Raw genomic sequence first — 27,304 nt, forward strand, 5'->3', positions numbered from 1 at the left:
TCTCACCTGACTACAGTAGCACAAAACAGGAATCAAATGAGCAAAGGAGATGCAAAATAAAGGGGAAGCATCTCTCAGCGGAGGCACTGAGAGGTAGCTCTTACCTGAGAAGTAGAGAAGTGTACTAAGAAACTAACAAAACACAAATTTACATCTACCTGTGCCATAGGAATCTCTTAGGAAAATATTTCAGAGAAATAATCCTGTGATACCTCGGAGTATAATGGCCTCCTTGGTAAATGCACTGCTGAATGCAAATCGTAAATATTTTGAGACTCCAGAGGACAGCAGCTGAAAGGATTATTTGATGGGTCAGCATCTCAGCTGCATTAACTGTATAAGCGATTTTTTTCCTTGGAATAAATAGCTGAATAAAGACTTGTCAGAGAAAGGGACTCAGAGGGAGTATTTCATAAGCGGCCCTGTAAGTTAAACACATTTTCCAAAGAGGCTGGAATGCAAGTGTCTCATCATAATTAAATTTTATGAAAACAAATTGAGGGGTTTTTTGTTTGAAAACACAATCTTCTCATATAACATCTGTATCAATTTGGTCCTTTTAGAATTTACAAAAAAACCTAGCAGTTACATTTACCTTTGCTTAAAAGGCTTACAGACCGTTCTGTTTTAGAGACCACTATAATTAGAACAGAGGAATGAGATTTTATTTCTGGATTGTATTAGCAGAAGCTATTTGTAGGGAAAAACAGCTTCTCCAACATTTGCAAGGCTAGACTTGAGTCCTCCCCTCTCCTCATCACAATGAAATACATCTTGCCAAAGTCTTAAAAATGTAACAACTTCAATGAACGGATAAAAACAACTCATGCTTCACGCTCCAAAATGGAGGACCAAAAAGTTCCCTAGAACAGCGGCGGTGTTTTGAAATACTTATTCCAACATGCAAGATTCTTTGGCATTAGACTTTTTCCAAAAAGAAAAAGCTAACAGAAACCTTTCACCAAAGTTATTCCTTTTCTTCTTCACCAATACACCTCAACCTTGATCAAAGTCATTACGCAGGACCCAACCAACCACCAAGCAAGTCTAATTTTTCAAAGGCACTCAAACACCAGAACTTGCTCAGCAAATTCTGCAGGAACAATTTTACTCATATGTCTGTGCGTGTGTACACATACATACCCACACACGTACCACCTATGCAGAAGATGGAGGTATCTGAAAACTGGAAGCAAAAGCAGAAATACATCAATATGCATGCACACCCAAAGCCAGTCATCTGACTGGTACTCCATGAGTCCGCACAGCCTCTCCCTTGAGCTGTGCATCCTCGGATAAGATGGAACTTGAGAAAGACCCAAACTGTTTACAAACACGTTCAAAAGCACAAAAAGGAAAAAGATATTTCACACCTCCGAGAGCTACTTACATTTCTGCACTCAACTCTCTAAGTTTGGGTTGATGTGGAGCTACTGTGGGAAGATACCTGCCTTCCAGGCACAGGTACTGTACGCTCAACACACCAAAAAGGTAAGAATCTTCTGTTCAAAAAGAAAAAACCTCTACCTCTGGCAAGAGATCAAGGGGTATAAAGCATGCTTCAAGACAGCTATGAAAACACCAGACAGGACCACAGCAGAAATAAGCAAATTTAACTTTTAGATTTCCAAATCAGTAGTACTGTTCAAACTCCTAGGTATACTGCAGAAAGAACAAAATAAAAAGGTCAACTAAATTTAAATGTTTAATACGTGTTCCAGAAGAGTTCTGCTTACCTGCATTAGTACTGAGCTGGTTATCCTGGGAACAGTTTTCATTGCCATCAGAGGTTGACTGTAGCGAAGAAGATGGTGCAGTTCTACTTCGTTTTTTGTTAGCTTTCCTTTCCGCTATCTGCCACTCTTCATCTTCATCCTCGCTTTCACTCAAGTCATCAAACCCAAAGTACTTGATTTTGTAATTGGAACTCCCAGAACTTCTAGAGGCGCCTTCATCTCCCCCTCCCTCATCTTGATCATCAAACCCAAAAAACTCTAATTTGACATCCTTTTTGGATTTAGTATTGCTTGGTCGAAACCTGGTTGTAGTTTTTGTAGTAGCAATGTCTGCTTTTTTTCTTAAGCGTCCAGCTTCTCCCAAGTCAGTAGGGGCTGCTGTGGTAAATTCATCAATTCGTTCCATGGTATCCTGTATAGTAACATTACAAACTGACAAGCAAGATGGATGTAGAACAGTGTAGTCTCTAGTCCGTCCAACCGTCCCTCTAAAACTGGTCCCACTACTTAAAGAAACTTTTCTTGCTGGGTTCAGACCATCATTATTTGACTCATTGTTTGCTTTGGATAAAGACTGACTAGTGCCATCCATTAGCTTATCAAAATTTGTTGCCCCCTGCGGTTTTGCTTTGTTGGATCGACAATATGTCCTACAGTTGCTTGGCCTAGGAATAGTTTGCACAAGTTCTTCACTAATGGCTTCCTTTGGATTTTCAGTATCTTCTTTATCACACTCCTCATCCTTGCTCTTCATCTCTGAGAGATGTTCATTGTCAAAATCTAATATATACTCTCCAGTTCTGGTGTCTTCAGTTTCATCCTCCCATTCATACAAGTGAGTTCTTAATGGCCCCTTCGACTGAGATGTTTCTGATGGAGAGTCGGCTGTTTTTCCGATGTGGGAGTCCCAAGAATCAGGCAAGTCCTTGGCTTCAATGTTGTATCCAGAAGTGTCTGTAGTTTCAGCATTGGTTTTGTTACTGTCTTCAGCATTCTCATAGACGAAATGACTGTTCTTCTCATTATCTTCATTCAAATTCTGTATTTTATCTACAAGAAAAGATAAATTTATTACTAAAAAGCATTATTAAAAAAAAAAAATCACCTTTATGGGCAACTTTGAAAAGTCACAATATAACAGCAAATATTCAGTGTTCAATGACAAAAAACATTAACGAGGTCCTTACCCTCCTGGTTTATACTTTTTAAGCCCTCCAGTTTAAAATTTTTGCCATAATAAAATCTTCTCACCAATTCTAGAAAAAATATACACTAACTTGAAATAAGTGGCACTTTGAAAACATGTGCATCATGAAAAAAACAATAGTAAACCCTAAATACAACCACTTATTTATCTATACAACCTACACAAAAAAAGAGAAAAGTCTGCAGTGAAATTTTCAGCGAAGTCAATCACCATTCAATGTTTCACACACAGTGGCTTACAGTAAATAATTAGAGATAAAGAGCGATTATAAAGCATTTTCTAATTATATAGAAAAAGATTTCCTTCCTGTACATCAGTTACAAGTGTTGTATTTTATTCTTATGTAAACGTACCCCCCAAAATCCTTGTTTACATCAAGCTATTGCAATTATACTAGTGTTTCAAATGGAAGTTTTGTGATACAGACTTTAGTGTCCGATTTGCTTCAGATCCCCTACTTTAAGTCCTTTTTGCTTTTGCATAGAAATTGAAAAGAACAGGTAATATCATTGGAAACACAACACATGTATGAATCAATGATTTAGCTAAGTTCGCACATATTCATTTTTAATACTGTAAGATGCATTATAGTAGCCTACTGTAGTCAGGAAAGGTTATAGCTGCTTCTTCAGATATTCCTGGTCTAAGAACTGGATAGCAGTGAGGCATCATCACAGCAGAAAGGAATATCAGCATGACCCACAGAATCTACCAATGAAGTTAAGTAAATTTGCTGAAAATTATCCTATAATTCACTGCCTAACACAGCAAGTCTACAGCTACTAAAACCAGTGAAAGTAATCCACTAACGTATCTGTACTAAAAATGCTACAGCCCCTGTTACAAACTGTATCGTAAGTTTTGATCAGTGTACCGTGAACAGAACGGCACACAACTTCAGCAACCGAAGTTTGCTGCTTCGAATTAAAGCATTTGGACTTCCAGCAGAAATACAGAAAATGCAGTTCTCATCACAATTTTAAGTCAAGTCACTTCTGAAATGCAGTTTTTTACAATGAACTTCTACAGATCTGAAGAAGAGCTGCTGCCAAAAGTTAGTCTTGCACTTCTCCAACACATAGCCACACTTGCATCTTATGCTGTCAAAGAGAACAAATTCCACTGTAAGAAATCAGTTTTTGTAAGATTTGTTTCCAGCCAACCAGCATCCACACAATATGCCATGAAAGACAGTAGTAAGTCTTCCACATGCTGTCCTCTAAACTGGTGGGGAAATCATTCCCTTTGGTTTTCCTGAATACCAACAAAAGCTCAGTGGATTTGGTACCAGAGTTTCATGAAGATTGCATCTGCATCTGCCATACTCTGTTGTTGCACCTTACACACACACAAAGATACCCAGAAATACAAGTGTGTTATTTCCTGGAAACAAGATGAGCAGAAATTTCTTTGAAATTTCTGAAACAGTATAACCAAACACAGGAACCAAGGTGTCTACCGTTACTATCAACACTCACTGTACTGGCTGCCTGGGCCAGGAGAAGCAAGATAAGAAGTCTGACTGGAATGCAGAAGACCCTGACGCATAGAAGAGTAGCACATGATGAGATAAACTGGAAAAACAAAAGCAACCGGGACAGGGGCAAGTAGAAAAAAAAATGCTGGAACATGCTTAGAAGGCACAGGCACAGAACGCTACAGTTATAAAAGAGGGTCCACTGGCAGAATGCAACCCTTAAGGTTCAAATTTGTTAGGTAGCAAATGCTTCCTAAACTCATCAGTAAAATGAAGGCTTTAGCATCCTTTAGCACTAGTCCTGACTGCATTAAACTTCATCAGCTACCATTTACCCAAGCGGCACAGAAGTTTCATAGCACAGACCAAAAGGTTTCAACCTTCCCTATGAGGAAAGTGAGCATCATACTGTTCCAGGGACTTTTGTTCATTTGTTTTCAAATTAAAACAGCATCATCTAAATGCCATCCTTGCACATATAGTTTATAAAGGAACTTCAAGGTGCAAGCAGAAAACTTTAGTAAAAGAAATGACTACCAAGTCAAGTTTTGCAGGAAATTCGTTTAATCCGAGCTGAAATTCCTCAGGGAGACCGGACAAGTAATATCTCACAAACTGCATCTAAGTTTTCTGGGAGTCCAGCTGAGGTCTGTCATAGAAGTTTACATACTTAGCTAGAAATAAAAAAAGCTCTTCACAGAATATATGAAATGCAAAACTAAATTCCCCAAAGAACATCAGTCTTAGCCATCTCAGTGATGGAATCTTGTTTAATCTTTTTCAGTATCAATATGTTATACAAGAAATCTTATTATTCCCATTTCAATCTCATGCTTGTGATAATCTAAGAGGCCCAACCAAAATTAATCTTTCTGTAAGCAAAAGGTGAGTTTGACAGTGTACAATATGTCCCTTTTTCACCCCATATGTTTAATATTATTGTGCAACTGAAGACTACCATAATACTTAGGCATGAAAACCAGCAAATTAAACTAAAAAAATTTTCAGACTTTCTCGCTAAAATACACTATTTTGCAGCTTCACCACTACTGTTCCATATCTGAGTGCATATTTCCTTGAATTAATAAAGCCTAAGCAACATTTAAAATAAGTACATTTAAAATATGCCTGTCTTGGCTTACTAAACAATACTTTACTGAATTGTTAGGAAGAAGTTTCAGCATGCGTATCTGGAAAGGGAATGGTTTTCCCATCCTAAGGAAGTCTGGGATTTTAAAAAGCCGCATTCCATACCAGGACCAAATCAAATCTCATCTTCCCAGGGAAGGAATAGAATACAAGTGTGCGTATGCACACTACAACCAAGAGTCAAATAATTCAGGAATCTGTTTTGAGACAAAAAAAGCTGAATTTAACTTTACATTGCCTTAGCTTGAATCGTTATCACCTCAGCTACAGTCTGTACTCTCAAGCAGAAAAGATGATCAACACATCAAGCCTGGAAAACAGACTGAAGAGGCCAAAGATATATAAATATATATATAGCTCATACACACCAGTAGTGTTGACAAAAGATTAATGGAAAAAATTACCAAGGAATCCATCTCCAAAGAAACGTTAATCAACTATTCTGGAAAAGTTTGCGGTTTTTTGTTTGGTTCGGTTTTTTGTTGTTGTTTGTTGGGGTTTTTTGGTTTTTTTGTTTGGTTTTTTTTTGTTTGTTTTTTTAAACACTCTGCTTCTAGCACATCACAAAAATCATGACTACCCTATAATACATCCTTTCAGATATGTTCCCTTAAAACTCCAGATTTTTAATACGCAAAAAGCAAAGATGTTCAGGGAGTGCATATTTAAGTTTTTCACTTAAGATCACTTCATCTAAAACATACTCCCTGAATTCTTCTGTTCATTCATCAGTTTTGAAGCAGTGTTCAGCAGTTGAAACCACTTTACTTTTGTGTGGTTTGCCAGGAAGTTACTGTCAGTAACCAAGAGCTACAGTCATCATCTACTAGATCTTTGTAAGAAAGATGATCCTTATGACACTTATATCTACAGTGCTGCTTTTATTTAAAAAAGTTTTTCTAAGATGCATTAGATATTTCACCAAGTAATAATAAATCCAAACAGATAAGTAAAATTCACTCTTAATGAAAATATTAATTTTGATTATGTAGTTACATACACTGAAAAACTATTCTACAAATTGTTCTAGAATATTTTAGAATGTGCTAAAATTTGCCTAATATTTGTAGGACTCTCAGCAAGCAACACAGTACCATTTAGTTGTCTGTGACCTATTAAGGGAAGAAAACTTTCTACTCTCTTATTGCAGCAGCCTCATTTGGACAAACTGAAGCATCAGTTGAGAGATGCATCATAACAAGAACAATCCTTCTTCACATCTGTTTTCTCCATTTCAATTTGTCTGTACTTGCTGCACTAAGGTTGTCACTTTTTTCTTCCCAGAGTAGCTCCTATTCTCACCTCCAATTTCACACTTATCCAACCTGCCTACTCTTCTCCTCGTGCTTGTTCCCAACAGTCCCAAGTACAAAACTGAGGAAACTGAGCTAGCTATTAATTCCTCAATGCCAGTCTCCACCACCTCTAAGAGAACCACCACAACTGCACAGGTACTTCAAGGCATTAGTACACCTGCACATTAGTAAAATTTGATCAGACTGGGTTAAGGCAGTAGCACCATACATCTAGTCCTTCCAGCCTTGAATGCCTTGTTTCTCTTCATCTGTAAATGTGAGTAAAATCACTTTCTCCAGTCAGCTCAGCTGACTAATAAATAACAAATCCATTCTACCCCAGTCAAACAGCTTTATTGATGCTTAGTTTACTACACTTCCAAGAAATTATCTTAAAAGCCAAACACTCATCATTAACAGCTCTTTCTGTACCACAGTAGGACTTGTTGCCTTTGTATAAGCTATGCATCATTTTAAGTATGTGCATAAGCAACTTAGAATTTTGAGTTGTCTCTGAAAAGACTCCGCAAGTATCAACAAAATGTTACCCCTCATTTTTTGCTCTCAGCTAGTCATTTAATACAGCATACAAAGTCACTCTTAAACAGCAAGTAAGTGGCATTTAACCTCCCCCTTCATTTTGCACCTATCAGACACCAAAATTTTAAAACTACCCAGTACTTCAGAAGTCTTAGTAACTGCAGCAGGGAGGTTTTTCCATCTCCAATAATAAGCAAGGCTGATGGAAGATGTAACCAGTAAACCATTTACTGTACAGCAGGTAGAAAGTTTGGCTTTAAAACTGGATCATCATAATTCATTAGTGGAAAACTAAGCAGTGACATTTAGAGGAGTACTTCCTCCAAGGATACTTTGTCAAGCCACTGTTTTCATCTCATCAGTGGGTTAACAGCTGTCAGACTGAAGCTTCTATATCAGAAATTACTGCAAATCACTTGCTAATTGCCCAAAGGTGTACAACAGCAGCAATTCCGATAACCTTGATTTTAAAAATGACTATGTTTAGCTGTAGTAACTATTACAGCAGATGCTAGCATGACTGTAGGAAACATATAACATATAATTTTATTTACAGATACAGAAAGCACAGGCAAAATATAAGACAATTAACTAATTTTGAATTATTAGATATTCTGTACTTTAAAAGAGGCATGTAATTTCTCCTGCCAATTTTAACTGCAATTAGGCTCTTTTGGGGCTCAAATACCGGAATAAGTCTCCCAAGTAATTTCAGATCAGCAACAGCATATAACTATATAATCCACCAGAGAGTCTTTTTTTTTTTCCCAGGTAACTAGCACTATATTCCTAAGAACCGTAACAATCTTCTGAAGTAATGATGATTTGTTTTCTGTTTAAATCTCTAGAACTTAATTACCAGAGTATGAGAAAACCAATCTAAATGACTGGCAGGTCTAAATTAAACATTAACTGATAAAGAAAAACAACCACACATTTATACATACCTCTTGCTTTATTTTATGCTCTAGTTTATGTCACTAGCAAGATAGGGATGTCTTAAGTATTGCTGATGAATTAAAAAAAAAAAAAGTGAAACTTCTACTTTCCCACCAAACACACTGAGATGTTTTCACACAGAGATGCACACAACCAAACTTTGCAAAGCTGTATTTAACTGATTATGATGATTACTGTCCCAAATAACCTTTGTAAGGTGACCATTAGAGACAAAAATTCAAGTTCATACACTGCAAGATATTCAATTTATATAAGGTAATAGTTTATACTCCTCTAGATATATGAAAACGTTCAAACAGTGGGAATGTAGCAGTGGGAATTCTCAAAATCCCACTGCTTTTTCAGTAATAAGCCTTTGTTTTTTCACTAATAAACCTTTAAACATTAAACAAATGCGCATCTAGACTTATTATATCATTTAGACTAGATAGATATTAAAAGAATATTCTGTTCATATCTTTTTAAAATACATATTTAATATAAGAACTCACTTATTAGATGGAACGAATGCTATTCTATATATCCAATAAAACAGAAAATGCCTTGTGGCTGCCACGAATAGCCATAGTGGGACTACCTCTTGCCTTTTCATTTTTAAGATCATGTACAAAAGGAAGAACGCAATTCTAGACTTAATTTTTTTTTTAAAGACTTTTTTTTTAAAGAGAAATTAATCTTCTGTAGAGATAAGACACCTACATCCTTCAGCTGGACATTTCTGATAATTTTGACATTAAGACGTCTCAGACATCAACTTTATTTTTTCATTAAGTACCCACAACACCTCACCCTTATTTTAAAAGGTTTGTCTTCTTAAGAAACCAACGTCTACCTGAAAATGTGCTCCCAAATAGCCCTCAGAAGCATTACTATTTCTTTCTTGTACTATATGAGAAAAGGAAGGAATATCTCCCCACCCACAAAACATTTAGTCCAATCACAGTAATAATAAAAGACAGAATATAATTATAGACTTGTTGAGATGGTGAAAGGTCTAAAAAAATTTCAAGGCTTTCGAAAACTGCCAGAGTGAAAAGTATCACCTTTTTTTTTTTAATTGTATGCCATCCATAAAATAAGTGTTTTAAAGTGAACGTTACAAAGGAAACAAGGTAAGTTACTAATTGAAGATAGAACGACGACTTCCAATATGCTTCTTACCTTTAATTTTTATCTATATATTGTCTTAAAGAACAAAAAAGTGAAGGCCAATAGTTTTTCCAGAGCAAAAGGCATGCTAGACCAGTTGAGCAGGACCTCTGGTACCAATTCAAGCTGCCTTCTAGCACAGGCAGTGAAGATAAAAAGGGGACTCTAAGGAATCTCTCTATTCACCTGGCTGAAAAAACAAGAAAAAGAAATTGCTGGAAGATCCAACAAAGAGACCATATGGCAATTTATCTTCACAATTGGCTAAGTGATTCCGGTCACTTTAAATTGTATACAAAATGACAAAGAAACATAGAGACAAACGCATAAAGGTTTTAGAAATGTAAAAAAAATGAGTAATTCTAAACCTGATCTTTGACTGTCCCCCACTGCTCAGAGTGGTATAAAACACATTCATTACTTCTTTCTCACCTCTGGTAATGACAAGCACACATAAGGGGAAGTTACCGGTACAAGCAACAGAGAGCTGTGACAGCTACTGACCAACAGCATCTGTAAGTACAAGGCAGCTTTCTGTGAAACAGGCGAGCATGATCCTAGAACACAGAAATAAGCAACAAGAGACCAAAAGGGACAGGCTGTATCGCCTATAGCTGCAACAGGCCAGCAGAGTCCAGAGTGGCCAGGAAAAGATGCCTAGTATGAGAAACAGTTCAATGAGTAATTAACGCAAAGTTTTCCTACTGGTGATTTTGAAAGGAGATACAGGTAGAGAATACTAGAAGCTACCTGAAAGTACCCGGGGAGAAGGGAGGAGAAGGTAAACGTCTGGTGGGGTACAGGAGCTTTAGAGGTTGCACAAGCGGTCCCAGGAGCCTGAAGTGTTTTTCCAGGATTTGTTATACATCTTGCCAGAGTTGCTCTGTTTTGCCAAGCTCAGCTACCTATCTTTTTGCCTGAACAGCTTCACACATTCCTCAGAGAATTTTTTAGACAGCTCGAACTGGTATTTTCTCATATCACCACTGATGACACAATAGAATATTTACAGAATGAAACTATATTGATATGATTGACTGATCACCTAAACATAAGTGAAGGGAAAAAAATCTTTACGAAACCAAATGCTCTTCTTGGCAAAAAAAAAACCATAATCCAAACCAACCATCAAGAAATGTATCCTCCAGCCTCGTCCCCATTTCAATTTCATTTCATTTCCATTTAACTTACAAGACTAAGTTGCTTGGCTTTAAGTCTGAAAACATCATTTTCAGCTCCATAAAAATCAAATCATCATTAACAGTCTAACACTAATTGCCTAAAGTCAAACACTATATGCTTTTGTTAACAATTGAGTCATAGAGCTGCAGAATCCTATTTGCTATTTTTAAGTTACTTGGAGCACACAGCAGTCTCTTAGGCTGTGAGAACAATGTCTCTTAACGTACATTTCAGTCCTGAACAGATTCAGGGCTCGCAGAACAAACAAAGCTCGTTGCCCCACAACTCAACCACCCCCCCCCGCAGCCTCCTCAACACCAACCTGTTTGACTGGGCAGGACACACTGCAGATCATGCGCAGCAACATGTGCTGGCTAGCCAGCTTGCTGCTGCCTCTTCAAATGGATTAGGGACCCAGTTATAACCGCTTTTTCCTTACCAGCATGCAGACAAGAGAGAGGTAAGGGAACAGATGAATCAATTCAACTCAGTTTTTCACTCCACCATTTTTCATGACACTTCATGAAATAGCATTGTATCTTTGAAGTCTTCCCTCACCACTCAAAGTTTGATCAAAACTGGTTAACAAGTACAAACGTTATTAGGAAATTGAAGAAAACAAAAGGATAGTCAATATTAGCCTTGATATGCTAAGAAAATATGCTAAGATGTCAAAATATTATCACATATGCAAAATAAATGCTTTTTTCTTCTATTTACTCAGGGAAGAGTTGCCAGTATTAAATGTTAGCCCTACTAACTTGAACTCCAGGTTAGTTTTCTCTCATTTCTAGCAATTTTTGATGAATGCTAACCAAAGCATCTTCCAAGTACAAACAAAAGACATACTCCCTTCTATGGCTTTTGTAGCATGAGACCTTATGCTCCTTCATTGCTATGTAACTAGCTGTAGAAGCCTTCATTTTAATACCAAAAGGAGCGTGATTGAATTCTTATACACACGAAACAAATCTACAAACTTAAACTAGGTTTCTTTCAGTATTAGCCACACAAATTCACAGAATTCATTGCGAATGTATAGAAAATATTAAAGTTAGTCAGAAGCAATGAAATCTTTAAAAGGACAGGTGCCATGATGTCACCTTTATTTCTCTTCAAATAGACACCTGACTACCAAGACAGATGTAAAAGTAAGAAAAGGAAAAGAAGGCAGTAAGATTTTTTTTTTTTTAAAAAAAAGGTGTATCCGGGGCCTTCAGATCCCTCCAGCTACTGAGGGCACATCCATTAACAGGCTACAGCTCATGAACAGATCACTGACACAGGATGTAGGAAACAGTTTGTTAAGCTCATTATGAGCTACAGCTCTGCCTGATGTTCCTGAACACTCGAACACATTTATTATAGCTCCATTACACCATCACCAATGTTCCCAAGCATCATCCCAAGCTACATCACTTTACAACTTGAAGCTGACCAAGCTAAAGAAAAAGATGAATCTTTACCAGGTGCTTGTATCACTTTCCTCATTTCTGGGAAGAGAGCCCAAACGAGACATACACACAGTGTCTTCTCTGGTTTGGACAGAAAACCAGCAACTGCAGAGAAGCTACCCTTTTCTCCAAATAAGAAAACAAATTTCATTACAGTTCTCTCTTCTACTCTACATTGGGAATGAAATGCTTTTGATTGGTAAGGAGAAAAGGTTACAGACTAAACTCCTTTGATCCATCTTCTGCCTATGACAGAGCAGCTGGGAAACACAGAAAAAAGCTTGTGGATATAAAATACACAATTCTAAGAAATGGGCAAAATTTACTTAGATCCGTCATTATCCATTGATGACCATAAGATCTCGAAAAGCAGTGCCTGTTAGCAGCCATAAACAGAAGATAAGAAGCATAAAGAGCCTCAGAAGATTAGACTCTCAAGACCAGTTTCATGGTTGACAATCACTAAACTAGCTAAACTTATAGAACCACCGCATCCATAGCTATAATTACAAATTATTAAGTAATTCTGATTCTTTACTCTTTTTGAATCAAAATGAGTTTCCAACAAGTTTGCGTGCAGGTTGGATAGACACTGTTTACCTCTTTACAGATGTTTTAAGTGGCATCTTCTTTTGCAGAAGAATTCCACAGAAAACCCTAAAGCAATGAGATTTAATTTACTGCCTCCACAGAAGTATTTTCCTTAAGAATAGTTTGCTTTTCTTGTTTTCTTTCCAGAGCACTCTGAATATCAAAATTCTAAGGCAATTTATATGAAAAGTTTCAATTTATTATTTATTAAGACTATATACGAAACAAGTTCTCAATCATATTACATCTCTTCATTTCAGTTAGAGTAGCTATTCTTCTAAACATACAGCTTGTGAGACAGAGGACACTTTTTCTTCTCTCAAATCACCTAGATGCAGCCTTTCAGTTTGGTAACAGAGTGTTCAGTATCTCTAATAAACCATTATGTTAATTCCATGAACCTAACAGATTTTCACGTTTTCAGAACATGAACTGTTCTGCTGCTGCTGTTAGCACAACCCCCCCCATGCTGTGGCTGCATCCTGTGAAAGGCTGAACTCTAACCACAGCATTATTGCTTCTCACCTTGGGCCCCTGTTTAAGGTATAAGAAGGAATTCCTTGTAGACTTTTTTCCACTGGGAAAAAAACATGCTACCAGCAGGCATTCTGAAAGGTTGTCTTACGCTGGTGCAAAAATGATACCTCCTGTCAGCCAGCGTACAGCTTTTTTTTAAATCCTTGTATTTCAATGGAAATGGAAGCCTTTCACAGGAGTGCAGGCTGACACCACCACCTTCCCTCTTGTGCAGAAAATATTCACAAAGCTAATCACTTGCCTTTATCTCAGGCACAATTTTCAATGGTATGGGAAGATGTTGTTTTTTGAAGTAACAATCTAGCTGCTTTTCCCGTCGTATTCTACTTCTTCAGCTAGCAATCATTAGTTATTCTGCCTGATCACTGATCTTTCATTGTATTTTAAGTCATTGCATATCTCAATACCACCTTCATACCAATCTATACACACATACCTGGCCAAACCACGCATAGTGCCGTGTTCAGCACAACTGCCTTCCCCACAAACATTCGGGGGGAAGAACACCAAACCTGAAAATTACTAATTTACTCCTTTATTACTAAAGGCATTTCCTCCACCAATTAAAATATAGCTAAAAATTAACCTAGGTTGCTTGTCATCAGCTATCTCCAGCCTCTCAATTTCTATCAAATTAAAGCCCTATAACTTCCCTTGCACTTCGACCCTTTTTGGTTTGTAAGTTTTGTAAGTATTTTTGTCCAAGTTGCACCTATAGTCTTACAGCTTGTCTTTCACAGCTGGAGTAACTATCATTCCTCCTTCACTCTTCTTTCTAATCTTGTTTAAAAGACTCTTCTTCATCCTGAAAACCTCATTTAAAGTCTGTTTTTCTTCTGGTGAGTATATATACTTAAAAGACAAACGTGACTTTTTTTTTAAAACATTGCCTCACATCTGTATCTATCCACATTCATAACAACATGAATTATAATGTGACTCTACAGACACTGATACTATGTAATAACCCAACATACCACGCAACATGCTATCAATGCCCACACCCAACTTGCATGCAAAGTCCACAACGCTCTCAAATGAAGGACAAATTGCAGTTTTAGTAAACAATGCTAAAACCCCTTCCCACAAAAAGAAAACTATTTTTTGTCTTCCAGCAAAGAATTAAGCTTTGAAGAACTCTACAACACTGCAAGCAAGACTACTTGGTCGGAAATCTAAAAATAAAATGGTCCTGAAGAGAAGAGAAATTGTGCAACGTCAAATCCAATGGTCAGAAGAGCTGCTACACTCTGTAACACAAGAGTTGTCAGAGCCTGAACTAGCTGTACCATGTGTTCACCTCTGATGAAAAGTCCAGCAAAAGAGACACATTCTTCCTCGCTGGTAGCTCAGAAGGGCATCTTTTGCTCAGAGCAGGAGGAGAAAGCTGATCCAGGAAGCTAGCTAACTACTTCCCCCTTGCAGGGAAAACAAGACAAAGTGTCATGGGCAACACAAGGGGCTGGCACATGCAAAAAAAACCTTGTTTTCACCTACTTTTGTAGTGTGAGCCCTTATGAAAAAAAGTGTTAAAGCATATTATAACATAGCAGCACTAATAACTGTCAAAACAAATGTATCCTCAGGCTAAGTCAGTCTGAATTCAGACACTACTCAAATTTGTGGAAATCCTTTACTGAATACACTAGCAGTTTCTTAAAAGAAAGTATGAGCTAAGTTTGAACTCGAAAAACATTTTCCATACAGTAACAAGATCTCAGTTTGAACCTGAAATGTCTTCCTTACCAACTGTTTTCCGCTTTCCTGCATGCTTTGGTCCGCTTAAGAGGTATGCATGTTAACAGGTTTTTTTCTTCTATAAGCGCTGACCAACTGTTTTGAATGCAAAGTTATTTCCACTTTTTAAACATGAAAGAAGATAAGAAGCAGTCAAAAGTTTGACCTTTTAAAAACTAACTGTTCATTGTACAAGTCCATAAAGAAAGAATGATTTTAAAAGTAAGGATTCCAAAAAAGGTATTTAGAATCTCACCGTTGTTTGGGAAAAGCGTGTTATAGATTGAGGGGAAAAAAGTTTCGTGTTGTACACAGACATACATAGTATGCATTTCCCTGTCATTAGGAAAAATACGTTGCAGAGATCAGAAGATTCCTTCCTAAATACTGGGGTCTTTTTCCTGTATTGCTATTTTAGCAAGCCAGTATAAATACTGAAATTTAAACAGAATTTCAGTCATTTCAGACTTTTGAAAAACATCCAAGAAAAAAAGCAACACCAAATCTTCAAAGAAGTATCAGAATAATATCAAAGCAAAAAAAATTGAGAACAATTACCACGCTAGTTTGAACTTGGGCTACTGACACGGCAAGAAAATTCTGCGTGTAAATGGAGAAGGGATATCTTAAAAAAGGGGAAACAGAACAAAACAATTGAAGAAGAGAAGACTTGTGGATAAACCCCAGCTATCTATATACCCAGCATAACTACTGCCATCTAAACAAACCTCAAACTGAAATTCTATGGGCATACATATTTTCTGGCAGACCTTTCCCCTTCTCTGCTATCAGTTTCTTAATGCTTTTAATCAGCCAGAGCACAGCTGCAGTTCTTTTTAATCATGGTTGCTGCCAGCTGTCTCCTAAGACAGCCAAATGCCCTGACCTCATTCAGTTTCCCCCAACTTTTTGCTCCATTTTTGGACAGAAAATGACTAAACTGAAATTCCTCCTGAAGAGGTAAATAAATTGCACTCAACAACTCTGCAGAGGAAGAAAGATAAGATTACTCAGACCTAACTATTATCTTAAATGTCCATGTCACCGTTAAAGACAAAATAGAAGGTCTAAAACGATTTGAAAGGAATACCCTGGCAAATCTTATTGTCAAATGTAATTATGTAACAAACTTGCACTTGAGAAGTTGAAACTTAACTCTAAAGATAGGGCTCCCCTACCCACATAATCAGGATGCAGAGGCTTTGCAGACACATTCACTAAGGTACTATCAGGATAGTCTGTCGGGAACAGACCTGATGACTTGAACTATCTTCTTTTCAGGGCAACCATTTTCTGCAAATTACTCTATTCACTCAGTATGCTTTTCAAGCAACTAAACACAACTAGATTCTGCATATTGGGTCATGAAGTAGTTAAGCACAGTTGTATCCCTTCACTCCTGCATTGCATAAGCACAAGTTATTAAGAAGGACTGCACTGGCCATTTTGATTTGCTACGGAGATGTGCATCAGCCCCAAGTGAAAAATGAGGGCATTAAGAACTACCTAGAAACACAAAAGAACTGAACACCAGACAACAGGCAAATGTTTCCTTACAGCACCAAGAACAAAACTACTTCCAGAACAAAGACTTGTCTGAATACCAGTACATAGTAACAAATGACAAGATGCAGAATAGCTATTTTCATAATTACTCTAAATGTTAGGGGGAAAAAAAAATGCAAGTATCACAAATACATTACATGCAATAATTTGTTCTTTTAATCTTAGAAACCCTCAAAGGGCACTGCCAAGACAATAACCACAAAATCTGTACTTAGCATCACAACACAGAGGGGGATACTACTCCTACACTGCTCTGTATTCTGAAAAGACATTCTACTTCTCCACAGGAAGCAAAATATATTTTCAAGAAATAAACTCACGAGCTTTAAAACCAATCAGACTTAATCCATGCCCAATTAAAATACTTTTTGGTTAAAAGTATCATTAAATACCTAATATTTTAACTTAGAATTAACGTAAATAAGCAATATTATTTCACAGTCCACAAACAGTAATACCAGGTGTGAAAAGATGAGAGACATCATCCAACCACTTGAGACATCTCTCAACCCAAGTGCCTTCTCTGATGAACAGCATCAACATCTTGGACTAGACCCTCCAAAGGCGTGAGTTACAGCGCTCAGCACTGTGGCACACCAGCAAAAGACAGCAGGTGATCACAACACCCAGAGTCAAAATGCAAACTCACACACAAGAATGCCAGAAGTAGTATTTCCCTAAACTGAAATAGCTGGAGTAGGGAAAGTAGTTATTTAATTTGAAACGTACTCATATACTAATATAATTATGAAATGCCACACCATCTTTTAAAATTCATCAAGTTTTGACTTTAATTTTCATCTGAAAAATCATACTGTGTGAATTCTAACACACAAGCTAACATAAAGATTCTAAGAACAAAGTCATTATAAAATTTTTTAAAACTAGCACCTCACAATTTGCTCTGCAAGGCCGTGTTTTTATATTCAAGCTTGTGAGCAGGTGAATTTAGTGTGAAATACTATTTGGGTTTATGCTTTTACAGAACGAGCTTAACAGTTTAAAAAACAAATAAACACAAACCCACCAAGGTGTTTCAGAAATCCTAGTAAGTATTGCTCTGTGGGTTTTCACCTTATCCTACTGTAAGACTCTCTCATAAAAAAGCTCACTTTCTGACTACTACATTGTTGCATTTTTGCTTGATACGAATTACCAGTATAATATTTTTCCAATAACACAACTTACTTACTAGCTACCAAGTCCTCCTACCTTAAAAAAAGTGATCTAACAGTAACTATTAATATTGAATACTCTTCTGCTATTTCTAGTTTACCTGAACTCCTGCTATCTGTAAATTATCTGTTACGTACAGGATTACTCATGAACATTCTTCCGACAGTATTAAGTCTTGATCAAGCAACGTTAGGGTAAGATTATGAGAAGTTTTCCACATTAAGAGCTTCTCAAAGCCTTTAAAATGAGATTGTTACAAGCACTAGCTGAAGGCTATTAAAACAAAAAAAGAGACCAGTAAGTCATACCATTTTAAATAAAAGATACAGATCCTCAACTGTGTTATGCGGTTGCACAACTATTAAAACAACCCAAAAAACAGACTGTTTTTTAATACCAAACATTAGTTAAAATTAACTGACATTGCATTACCTTCATTTTAATGTCCAAAGAAATGCACATTGAGGCAGGATAATAGATGTGGAGCAGAATTAGCAGACTAAACTGTAGCTCTCAGCTTTCCCATAGCCATTTAAGTTACAGTTTTCACCTTATTCCATTTCTTAACCTTATTTCACCTAGGTTAAAACACAATGATGGCACATGCTATCAGGAAGTCTTGAGATTAATTCATGCACTGTCTAGTCAGTATGAGGACAAGGACTAGCAAATTGCACTTAAAACAAGTTAACAAGCACTTTCATGAACATCAGTACCAATATAGCCTAGTTTCCTATACCTAGAGATACACCGTTGTATGTGGGTTAAGGTTGAGCTCACATTGCAGTGTCTCTCACACTGGGAATATTAATATTGTTATATCTGCTTGCCTTTTTTTTTTTTTCTCTTTTCTTTCTTTCGTCTTCAGGAATAATACAGCTTGCTGTCTCAAGGATCTATAAGCCCTTTGAACAAATCTGGTTGAACCTGTGGAGTTCAAGAGTCACCAGGAAGAGGAAAACGATTATGGGGAGGCTGAGGACATGTAACAGTAGAAGTACATACACTATACCTTAGGAGACCACACAACAAGAAACCACCTTTTTATTGTTACTCAGTTTTTCTCCCCCAAGTTCCCTCCTCCCCCATATCCCCACCCCCAAATCAATAAAATTAACTCTCTCCAGTTCTGAAAGATAGCCTCATACCATCAAACTTTACTTAATACTCAACATAACAAAGAAGCCTTTGAAGTACCTACATCTACACTGGCTAAATATACCACTATCTCTAATTGCTCAATGTTCCGAGTGACGTACTCAGAGACAATTTTTATTTATTTTGGATCAGTCTACTCACAAGCATAATAGCTGCTTAAACCATCCAAGTTTCATTTACACTAACTGTCCAAAATAAACACTATCACCAAAACTACAGTCTTGGTTTCCTTACCCTTATTTAAAGACCCTTCTATGATGTTTTGCAAAGATTCATTTGCAGTTGAATTTAATTTCTGAAGAAAGTTATGAAATGGGGTTTTAATCTTCATTTGACTGGGTGTAAACAGAATGTAATAGATTCTGAAAGAACAGCATCATCAGATCAAGATCCACCTTGTCCTTCACTACTTCCGGCTGAATTGCCGTCAGTAACAAATACTTCAGGAAAGCATGCAAGAACAGAATTCCTTCAGCAAACTGTTGTTTAAGTAACCTCCCCCTCTGCATCCAGACCACCACCACATCCAACAGCCACCGATGGACTTACCCACCAAGATTCATCAGCTTCCTTCCTTTTAGGGCTGTATATATTTATGCTATATATAGTATTGCCTAACAAGGAATTCTAGAATTTAAATAAGCATCAAATTAAAAAGCTTTTCTGTGTTAAATATTGTATTTTATTATTTTCCATAATACTGGAACCAGGAAGCACCAAGAAACTGCTGAAGTCTGTTCCTCTTGGCCTTCCATGCACTATGAATTTTCAGAGCTCTATCACATTTTCTCCCTACAGCTCTCACATTTTCTTTTCCAACCTGAAAAATACTGTTCTAACAAAGCTTTTCTATGTGGAAACCATTTCACTGTAAAACCTGCTCTGCTACAACCTCTCATTAACAACCAAGGAAATTCATTACTATTTTTTCTCCTTGTAAACACTGGGGGATGAATCTATTCAATCCCTTATGAAAACTATATTCAAACTTAGCAAAACATAAATTGTGTTTCCAGATTGAAGGTGGATCATACTTACAGATAAATAAACTGCAGAAAACCATATGAAAACGAGAAATATTTCAGCAGCAAAAATAAATTAAGATCAAAAGAAAACTACACGTCCCACCAATGTGTCTCAAACTAAAGTTCAAATCAACATTTCTTGCTTTTTCTTGTCTCATATCACTAATAAAATTACCTTGCAAATAACTGAGCTACGCACATCTTCCACTATTCAGTATCTTCTTGTTCACTGTATTACAACTGAACAAGTCCACTCAAATTTCTGATCCTAGGGTTAAGTTAACTATATCTGAGAATCCAAAGTTACATAAGTTCTTCTCACTAAAGTTGATTATGATAACCCAGAGCAAGCCAGTAGGTGTCATCTTCATCAAGGTTCATCTAATGTGATCTTCTGCTCCATTTTAGAAGCTGCGGTTTAACCAGCCCATTATATGAAAACTTCTAATGAGATATCGTAACATCTGATCTTGTCTAAGAATGACTTGAACAAAATTACAGCAATGTTCAGCTCCACGGGGTTTGTGAATTCCCTCTCAAAAGTATTAAGATATCCCACAAACACTTCAGAGCCTGAAAACAGCCCCTAAAAAGACGTTTGACAGAATTCTGTTTCATAGGTCTGAAGCTTTTTATGTACACATTGATAAAGATGTACTAATTAAAAAAAATAATATACCTTTGCGCAACTGAAGTTCAGAAAACTACTTTTTCCATCCAAATAATTGAATAAGGCAGGTTGTAAGCTGTATCTGCACCTGCACGGTAGTAACCACATACCCACACTAAATCAAAGCCAGCAACTTAAGAATAAAGCATTCTATTTTTACCAACTCATCACTCTTCAAAATACTACATGTTAAAAAACCACAAATGCACAGAGCTCAGAACAAATTTTAGAAAAGGAAGATTATTATTCCATTCTATTCAAGGTGGACTAACATAACTCATTGAATCTAAAGCACTGTATCTCAGTTTGCAGGCATAAGGATTAGAGTGCCAAGAATCTCAGACCAATGTGTAAAATGCAGAATGTTTCCTGGTGTTTTTAGTTAAATAGCGTATCCTTTACAATTTCTCACAATTAAGAATGAATTGCCCCACGGTTTTATCAGAACATTTAACCAACCCTGAAAACACGAAGTCTAAATGTAGATTAGTAAAAATCAGAGAATAACAGAACTGTCTGGACAGTTGAGTAAAAGTACCTGCAGTTACAAGTTTAGCACTGCTGCCTTTGCATTCTCCATCTTCCACATTTTTGCTTGTGCTCTTTTCTTTTAAGAGAGGAACAGTATTGTCAAAAGATATGCACTTGCTGGATACAACGTTTTCTCCGCTGTCTGGCTGATTAATTCTGCTGTTAGCTTCAAGTAGAGGAGTGAAGTCCTCAGACTGAGCAGCTTCACCAGGTTCCAGCTGAGAGGAGCTTTTAGCCTGTGACACATTCTTTGAAGACACAGGAAGAGATTCTTCATCACTGTCAAATCCAAATGGATCCTCTGGTACCTCATCTTCAACTTTGGGTTTTTTAGGAACTTCGGAAATATCTGGTTTGACACTGGGCCTCTTCTGTCCTAATTTGGCCATGAAGGTGGTTTCTCCCCATTTTGTACTAAGGGTGGTCCGTTTGTTGGAAAATACTTCGTCAAACTTGGAACTGCCGTTTCCCCCTTTTCGGCTGTAGGTCTTTCCAAATCGGGATGTCATTTTGGCTCCTGTTTCATATTCTCTGTTGGAAAAGAAGGAAGAAACATAAATTCACCAACTTTTTACTACAAATGATTGTACTTCCATCCTTTATTGGCCCTACAAGCACCAGGCACGTACACTTCACACGAGCCACAGATACATCATCTATTTCTTTCTATAGACTAACTCATTTACATATGAATGTCATTATGTCAAAAGTTTCTGCAATAAGTAATATATCTACCAACTTAATTTGAAATTCAGTTACTTGCACATTTATAACACAATGGCACAATGGATCCTTAAGAAAAATCTGCTATGAATACATTATTTTTGGTATTGCTTTGCTCTAATTTTATATTCTCAAGTATAGATGGCACTGCTTTCATGAAACATCACCAGAAAACTAAACAATATTTTCACCACATCTGAACATGCAGCTCTCTGCTAGAGTCCAATAACACAGTATGGCTTTAAAAAGACTCTTTGTAGTTAAATAAAAAAAAACTGTCAGAATATTTCAAGTTGCTATAGAAATTTTAAATACTAATTAATCACAAATAACGATGACAACTTCACCCCATGTTCTTCTCGCACGCTCAGACTTACTTAGCAAGCATATCATTTGGTAATAGGATGTGGTTTGTGCCATCTGCACAGTCGTGGACAAGACTGGTACATAGCAATCCCCTATGGGTAAATCTGATTGATCAAGGGGCAGGAACAGAGAGACATTTCTCAACCCATTTCTAATAACATGGAGGACACCTTATGCAGACCAGCATAAACTATGACTGTTTACTGGCTGTTACAACTGTAGCCCGATTCAGTTTGCTCTCTCAGAAGAATAAAGTTTAAATATGAACAGATTAAACAGGAACACATTTAAACAGCTCCCTGCATGTGTTCTATTCCTACTTTTGTTTAACTCAAGAAGGAAGACAGACTACCTTGTTTCTTTTTCCCAAAACAAATACTTCAACTACTGGACAAATGACAACATAAAAACAAAATGATGGTATCTGTTTTGTAAACCAGCATTTCTACCTCTCTCTCTCTTTTTTTTTTTTTGGCCCGAACTTGAATAGGAAATTGGAATTCTTTATAGTCAGTCTGAATCTAATCAAGTCCATCTTTCCCTCTGAAATTACTCTCCATACTGGAGAAAAGTCTGTGAAAAAATCGGGGCATTTATTTAAGCTACAGAATCAAAGAAATCCAACTTTTAAAGTGTCAACTGCCTTCATATATAGTAAAGTATATAACAAATAGCGCTTAAAATCATCGTTAATAAACTTATCACATGATCTATTTATTTGAGACAACTGTTTTTACTATTACTCCCCTGAATAGGTGATATACTGTCTTTCTTCCATATTGTAGTTTTCATCTTGACACTCACAGTTTCTCAACCTGAAGTGCTAGACTAGCTTCTGCCAAAATCACCAGACTGGTTTCCAGAAATGTCATTCTATCACTTCACCCTAGCAAGACTGTCTCACTAATAATAGTCTCCCTTTATCAGACCAGGCCAACCTTCACTTATCATATGAACTGAGCAATTCATCGGGCCATCTATGTTTGAGCAAATTTTAAGTGAATTAGAAGTATCACATTTGAACTTCAGAAATTTACCAGCCAGATGGTGTTGCAATGCAGAAAAGATACAGGAACAACCACTTTGGGAAACACTCTTCTCCCCAACAGTTTAGCAGATGGATGGTAAAGGCATGTGCTTATCTACTGACCAGAATTCTGCTGTGAAACACCATTCTGCAGACTGCTTCTGGTTGCTCCTAGTAGATGCTACTCTTTAACCCCATCTCCATCCTCTTTTTCCCCCAGTGTCATCAGCCCACTCTGTGCTTCTATAAACACATCGTTGCCAAACTTTTTCTTTTTTTGCTCCCCTGTAAGTAGCTCTAATTTCCTATTTTCCATCCAAGAGTGAAACTAAAACTTCCCCACATACTTTAGAAAATGAACAGCAAAACAAATCCAACTTACTAGTTTTATTTTGCTGATGCTTGAAAATACTTAAAATTAATCAAAATATTTTATATCAGAAAGACCAGTTTTTAGAGCTATAGAAACTAAAGTAAACTATTTACATCCCAGTTTCTATACAACTCTTACAGAAAAAAAATAAAATCACTTCACTCACCACCAGCACATTTTCCTCCCCTAAACTCTGACTGAAATAAGTATTTCCAAAGCTACATTTCCAGTGTCTGCAAAAATAACGGCAGATTTAAATTATGACTTGAGGCTTGCAGTTTTAAAGAGAAGATTCCTGTAGTCAAGAGGACTTCATTTTCAGAAAGTAGAGCTCCTCAATCTACATTTTCCTATTTATAAGTTTAAAAACTAAGATCGTCTCATAAGGAGTGTTGAATCAAAACTCAAATAAACATTCAAAATGATGTAAACAGATTAAAAGATGAGTATCAGGAAAATACAAATACACTATGTTATAAACTCATATCTTAGACTGAGATTAAAGATAAGGAAATATATATGTACTTCCTTACATGAGAACATCAACAGAACAGGATTTTCACTCTTTACTTACAATTCTCCCTCACTTTTCACTCAGTGTGATATAAAAAAACCTGGCCAATTTCACTCTGTTTCCACTCCCTGCCTCTCTCTCCTGCATTGTGCTGCAATATTTGGAGCAGTGCAAGAAACGTAAATATAAGCAAAAAACGGAAACATAATTCTCCCGCATTTCCCAGAGCTAACTCGGCAGACAAGCTAGACGCAAAAAACCCGGTAACTCCCCAGAAAGCCCATCAGCCATCCCTACTCGTTGCTTCTCTCTGCACCGCTCCTCTTACATAACCAAAGGAAAGAAAAATAGGTTAAATGCACGGAGGCAGAAGAAGCTGATGAAATCCCACGGTGACAGTTTCTTTTTTCCTCCCTCCCCCTGCGGCGGGGGGGGAGGGGGGTGCTAGCGGAACCGGGTCACCCCACCGTGCACGCCCGGCGATTTCTGATGTCATTTCCCTTCCTCCCCGGCCCCCTCCCCCCGCCCCGCAGGAAAACCAACCCCCATTACACAAGTCCCCGGGCCGCGGGGCAGCCCGCGCCTCCCGCGGCCCGGGGCAAACGGCAGAGCCCGCCGGCCTCGCAGGCCTCACCCCGCGCCGCCCCCCCGGCCCCAGCCCGCTCTTCACCCCCGAGCAAAGTCCTCCGACTCCCGCCCCGAAAACTTCCCGGCGGGCCGGGGTGGCCGCGGCTGTCCCCCACGCCCCGCCAGGCGGCCGCCACCACCGCTCCGGAAGCGGGACAGCGCCGGGGGTAGCGGCCGGCGGCTCCTGCCCGCCGGGGTGCCGGGGCCTGTTCCGCGGCCCGCACAGGCCTCGGGCGCCGGGCGGCCGCCCCCGACCGCCTCCTTGCCCGGCACCTACCTCGGCGTCGGTCGTGGCGGCAGGGGCGGGCGGGCGGCGGGTCCCGGGCGCGGGCCCGGCGCGTTCCGGGCGGCGCCGCGGATGTGGCTCTCGCCGCGGTTTCTGGCCGCCGATCTGCCGCCTGCGAAAGGCGCTCGCCGACGGGACGCCTCCGCCCCTCCCCCGGCGGCAGCGGCACCCTCCCGGGGTGGCGCGGGCGTTAGGGCCCCCGGCGCCGCCTCCTCCGGCGCCGCTTCCTCCGCGCCGGGATTATCGCCGCTCTCGGGACGGGGCCCGGGACCATCTCTCCGCCATTTGCCCCGCTCCTTCCGTCACTGCGCGTCCCACGCCCGGCCGCCGCCCGCAGCCAATCGCACCCCGCCTTACTCAACTGACCGTGCCGCCGCCGCGCATGCGCTCGCCCTGCGCGCGCCGCTGACGCCGGCCCGCCCCGCGCGGCGCCTGCTGGGAGCTGTAGTTCGCAGCCCGGCACGGGCCGAGCCGGGACGGCCGGGCCGGGGGCGAGCGGCGGACGCCCCTCGCGGCGCGGGGCTCCGCAAGGCCTCGGCACGGCCCGAGGGAGCCGGCGGCCGGGCCGGCGCCGCGTGGGGCCTGCGGAGGCGCAGCCGCTTAGGGCGGCCTGAGGTGGCCGGGACGGGACGGCGCGGCGCGGCGCGGCCTGGCGGGACCCGCCGCCTCCCCGCGGCGGCCTCCCCTCGTGCCCGCGCCCCCGAGGGGGACATGCCGCCGCTACGGTTCTGAAGACGGGGGCAGTGGGGGCAGCGGGGCCCGCCGCGAGCGGCCCGGCCCGGCCCAGGTGGCGCCCGACCAGGCCGCGGCTCGAGGAGAGGGTCCCCGCGCGGGCCCGCGGCCCCTCGGGGCAGCCCCGGCCCCGCGCTGCGGGGCGGCCCGGCGGGGCTGCGGCCCGGCCTGGCGGCAGGAAGGAGCCGGAGCGGTCAGACCTAAGGTCAAAACCCTCCTTCGGAGTTTGGGAACGCGGCGGGCTCTGAACCAGCCCTACGTCGACTCCATTAAAAGTTTGTTATGCCAAGCAGCAGCGGGCAGCCTCACCCGGGGGGAGCGAGCCCCTGCACTGCTTGCAGCACTTCATTCGTACTCACAGTGGTTGCACAGTCCCCAGCCTTTACATCCGCTCCAGGGAGGAAGCATGCTCTGCGGAGATGTCCCATGAAACAAACATCGTGCAGACTGTGAAATAGTGGCTTTCACATGCTCCTACTTCCACAAGCGCTAGCTTATACAAAGCAGTTACATCCACCCACATACATTATATTTATGCACACCTTTGAGACTTCAATTAATGATACACTCTGTGTAGAGTGAAAAAATGCTCCATGGAGATTGTGGCATACAGCAAATACGTATAGGCATCAAACAATTATCAAATCCACTATTTTACATTCTGTAAGCAGTATTTTGTAAAATGCTTGTGGAATAGAAATCTAAGGATGTACTACCAGAAAAGCAGTGCATTAAAAAAGAATGTCATACTCACAGATGCAGTTTGGTAATTTTTAAGAGGAGTGAGGAGCTCAGAAAAGAAAAAAAAGGCAAAAACAAAACAAAAAAACCCTCTACAACCTTGGAACCTAAAATGGTTTCACAACACGTGATCATACTAGCCATCTGTCGTTTGAGGAAAGGTTTTAAAATATAGGTCCCAAATGCAAAATGAATAAAAAAAATTAAAAAGAGGCTGATTTCACTGCACAGAAGAGGTTAGAGTTGTCTTGATACTTCTAGTTAAGAAACATTACTTTTATCTTAATTTTACCTTTACTTTACCCAATGCAAAATTACTGGCTTTCAATAAAGAGATGGTTTTGTTTAGTGATCCTGTAAGTAAATCAATTTTTGGCCTTTACCTGGTAATTACTGATGTGTTGGTAGCTTTTAGGTATTAATTCTGATGAACAAACACTGAATGTGCACTCTAAAACCAGTATACAACTGGTGCTAGAGAAAGTGAAGATAAAATAGACTGGGCCTTGTGCTGAGACGTACACCCTCGATTTGAGATACTATTGAGGTTTGTGTTATGTTTCAAAGAAGGCTTACAAGTTTATCTATATCTAACCACCCGACTCAGTTACTGAAGAGCTACTGAAAACAGGTTACAAATTTTAAAATATATAATTTGAATACAAAAAGTGAGAAGATTTTTTTTCCTACAAGTATTCTTGTATCAGAGCTACTCATTAGCTTGTTTAAACTTCAAGAGTAAAATGGATAGCTAAACCAGTTTGAGTTTTGCATA

General features: G+C 39.3%; 1 protein-coding gene across 6 annotated transcripts in view; it reads right to left on the bottom strand.

The window, feature by feature from the left end:
- The window catches only part of WAPL (WAPL cohesin release factor), a 74,557-nt gene extending 48,278 nt beyond the window's left edge, over positions 1–26,279 (bottom strand). For 3 of the 6 annotated variants that reach the window (XM_075154304.1, XM_075154305.1, XM_075154300.1), the window contains exons 1-3: positions 25,048–25,395; positions 21,148–21,671; positions 1,737–2,786 (exon numbers count right to left, since the gene is read on the bottom strand). In XM_075154304.1, the coding sequence (XP_075010405.1) occupies positions 1,737–2,786; positions 21,148–21,649 (1,552 nt within the window). In that variant the 5' untranslated portion in view covers positions 21,650–21,671; positions 25,048–25,395. Of the gene's footprint in view, positions 1–1,736; positions 2,787–17,038; positions 17,159–21,147; positions 21,672–24,203; positions 24,496–25,047; positions 25,396–26,147 lie in introns of those variants that run through there. The other 3 variants (XM_075154303.1, XM_075154301.1, XM_075154306.1) reach the window with 3 other exon arrangements.
- Positions 26,280–27,304: the final 1,025 nt, after the last annotated feature.

The sequence above is a fragment of the Calonectris borealis genome, chromosome 7 (genome assembly GCF_964195595.1).
Source record: "Calonectris borealis chromosome 7, bCalBor7.hap1.2, whole genome shotgun sequence".
Lineage (NCBI taxonomy): Eukaryota > Metazoa > Chordata > Aves > Procellariiformes > Procellariidae > Calonectris > Calonectris borealis.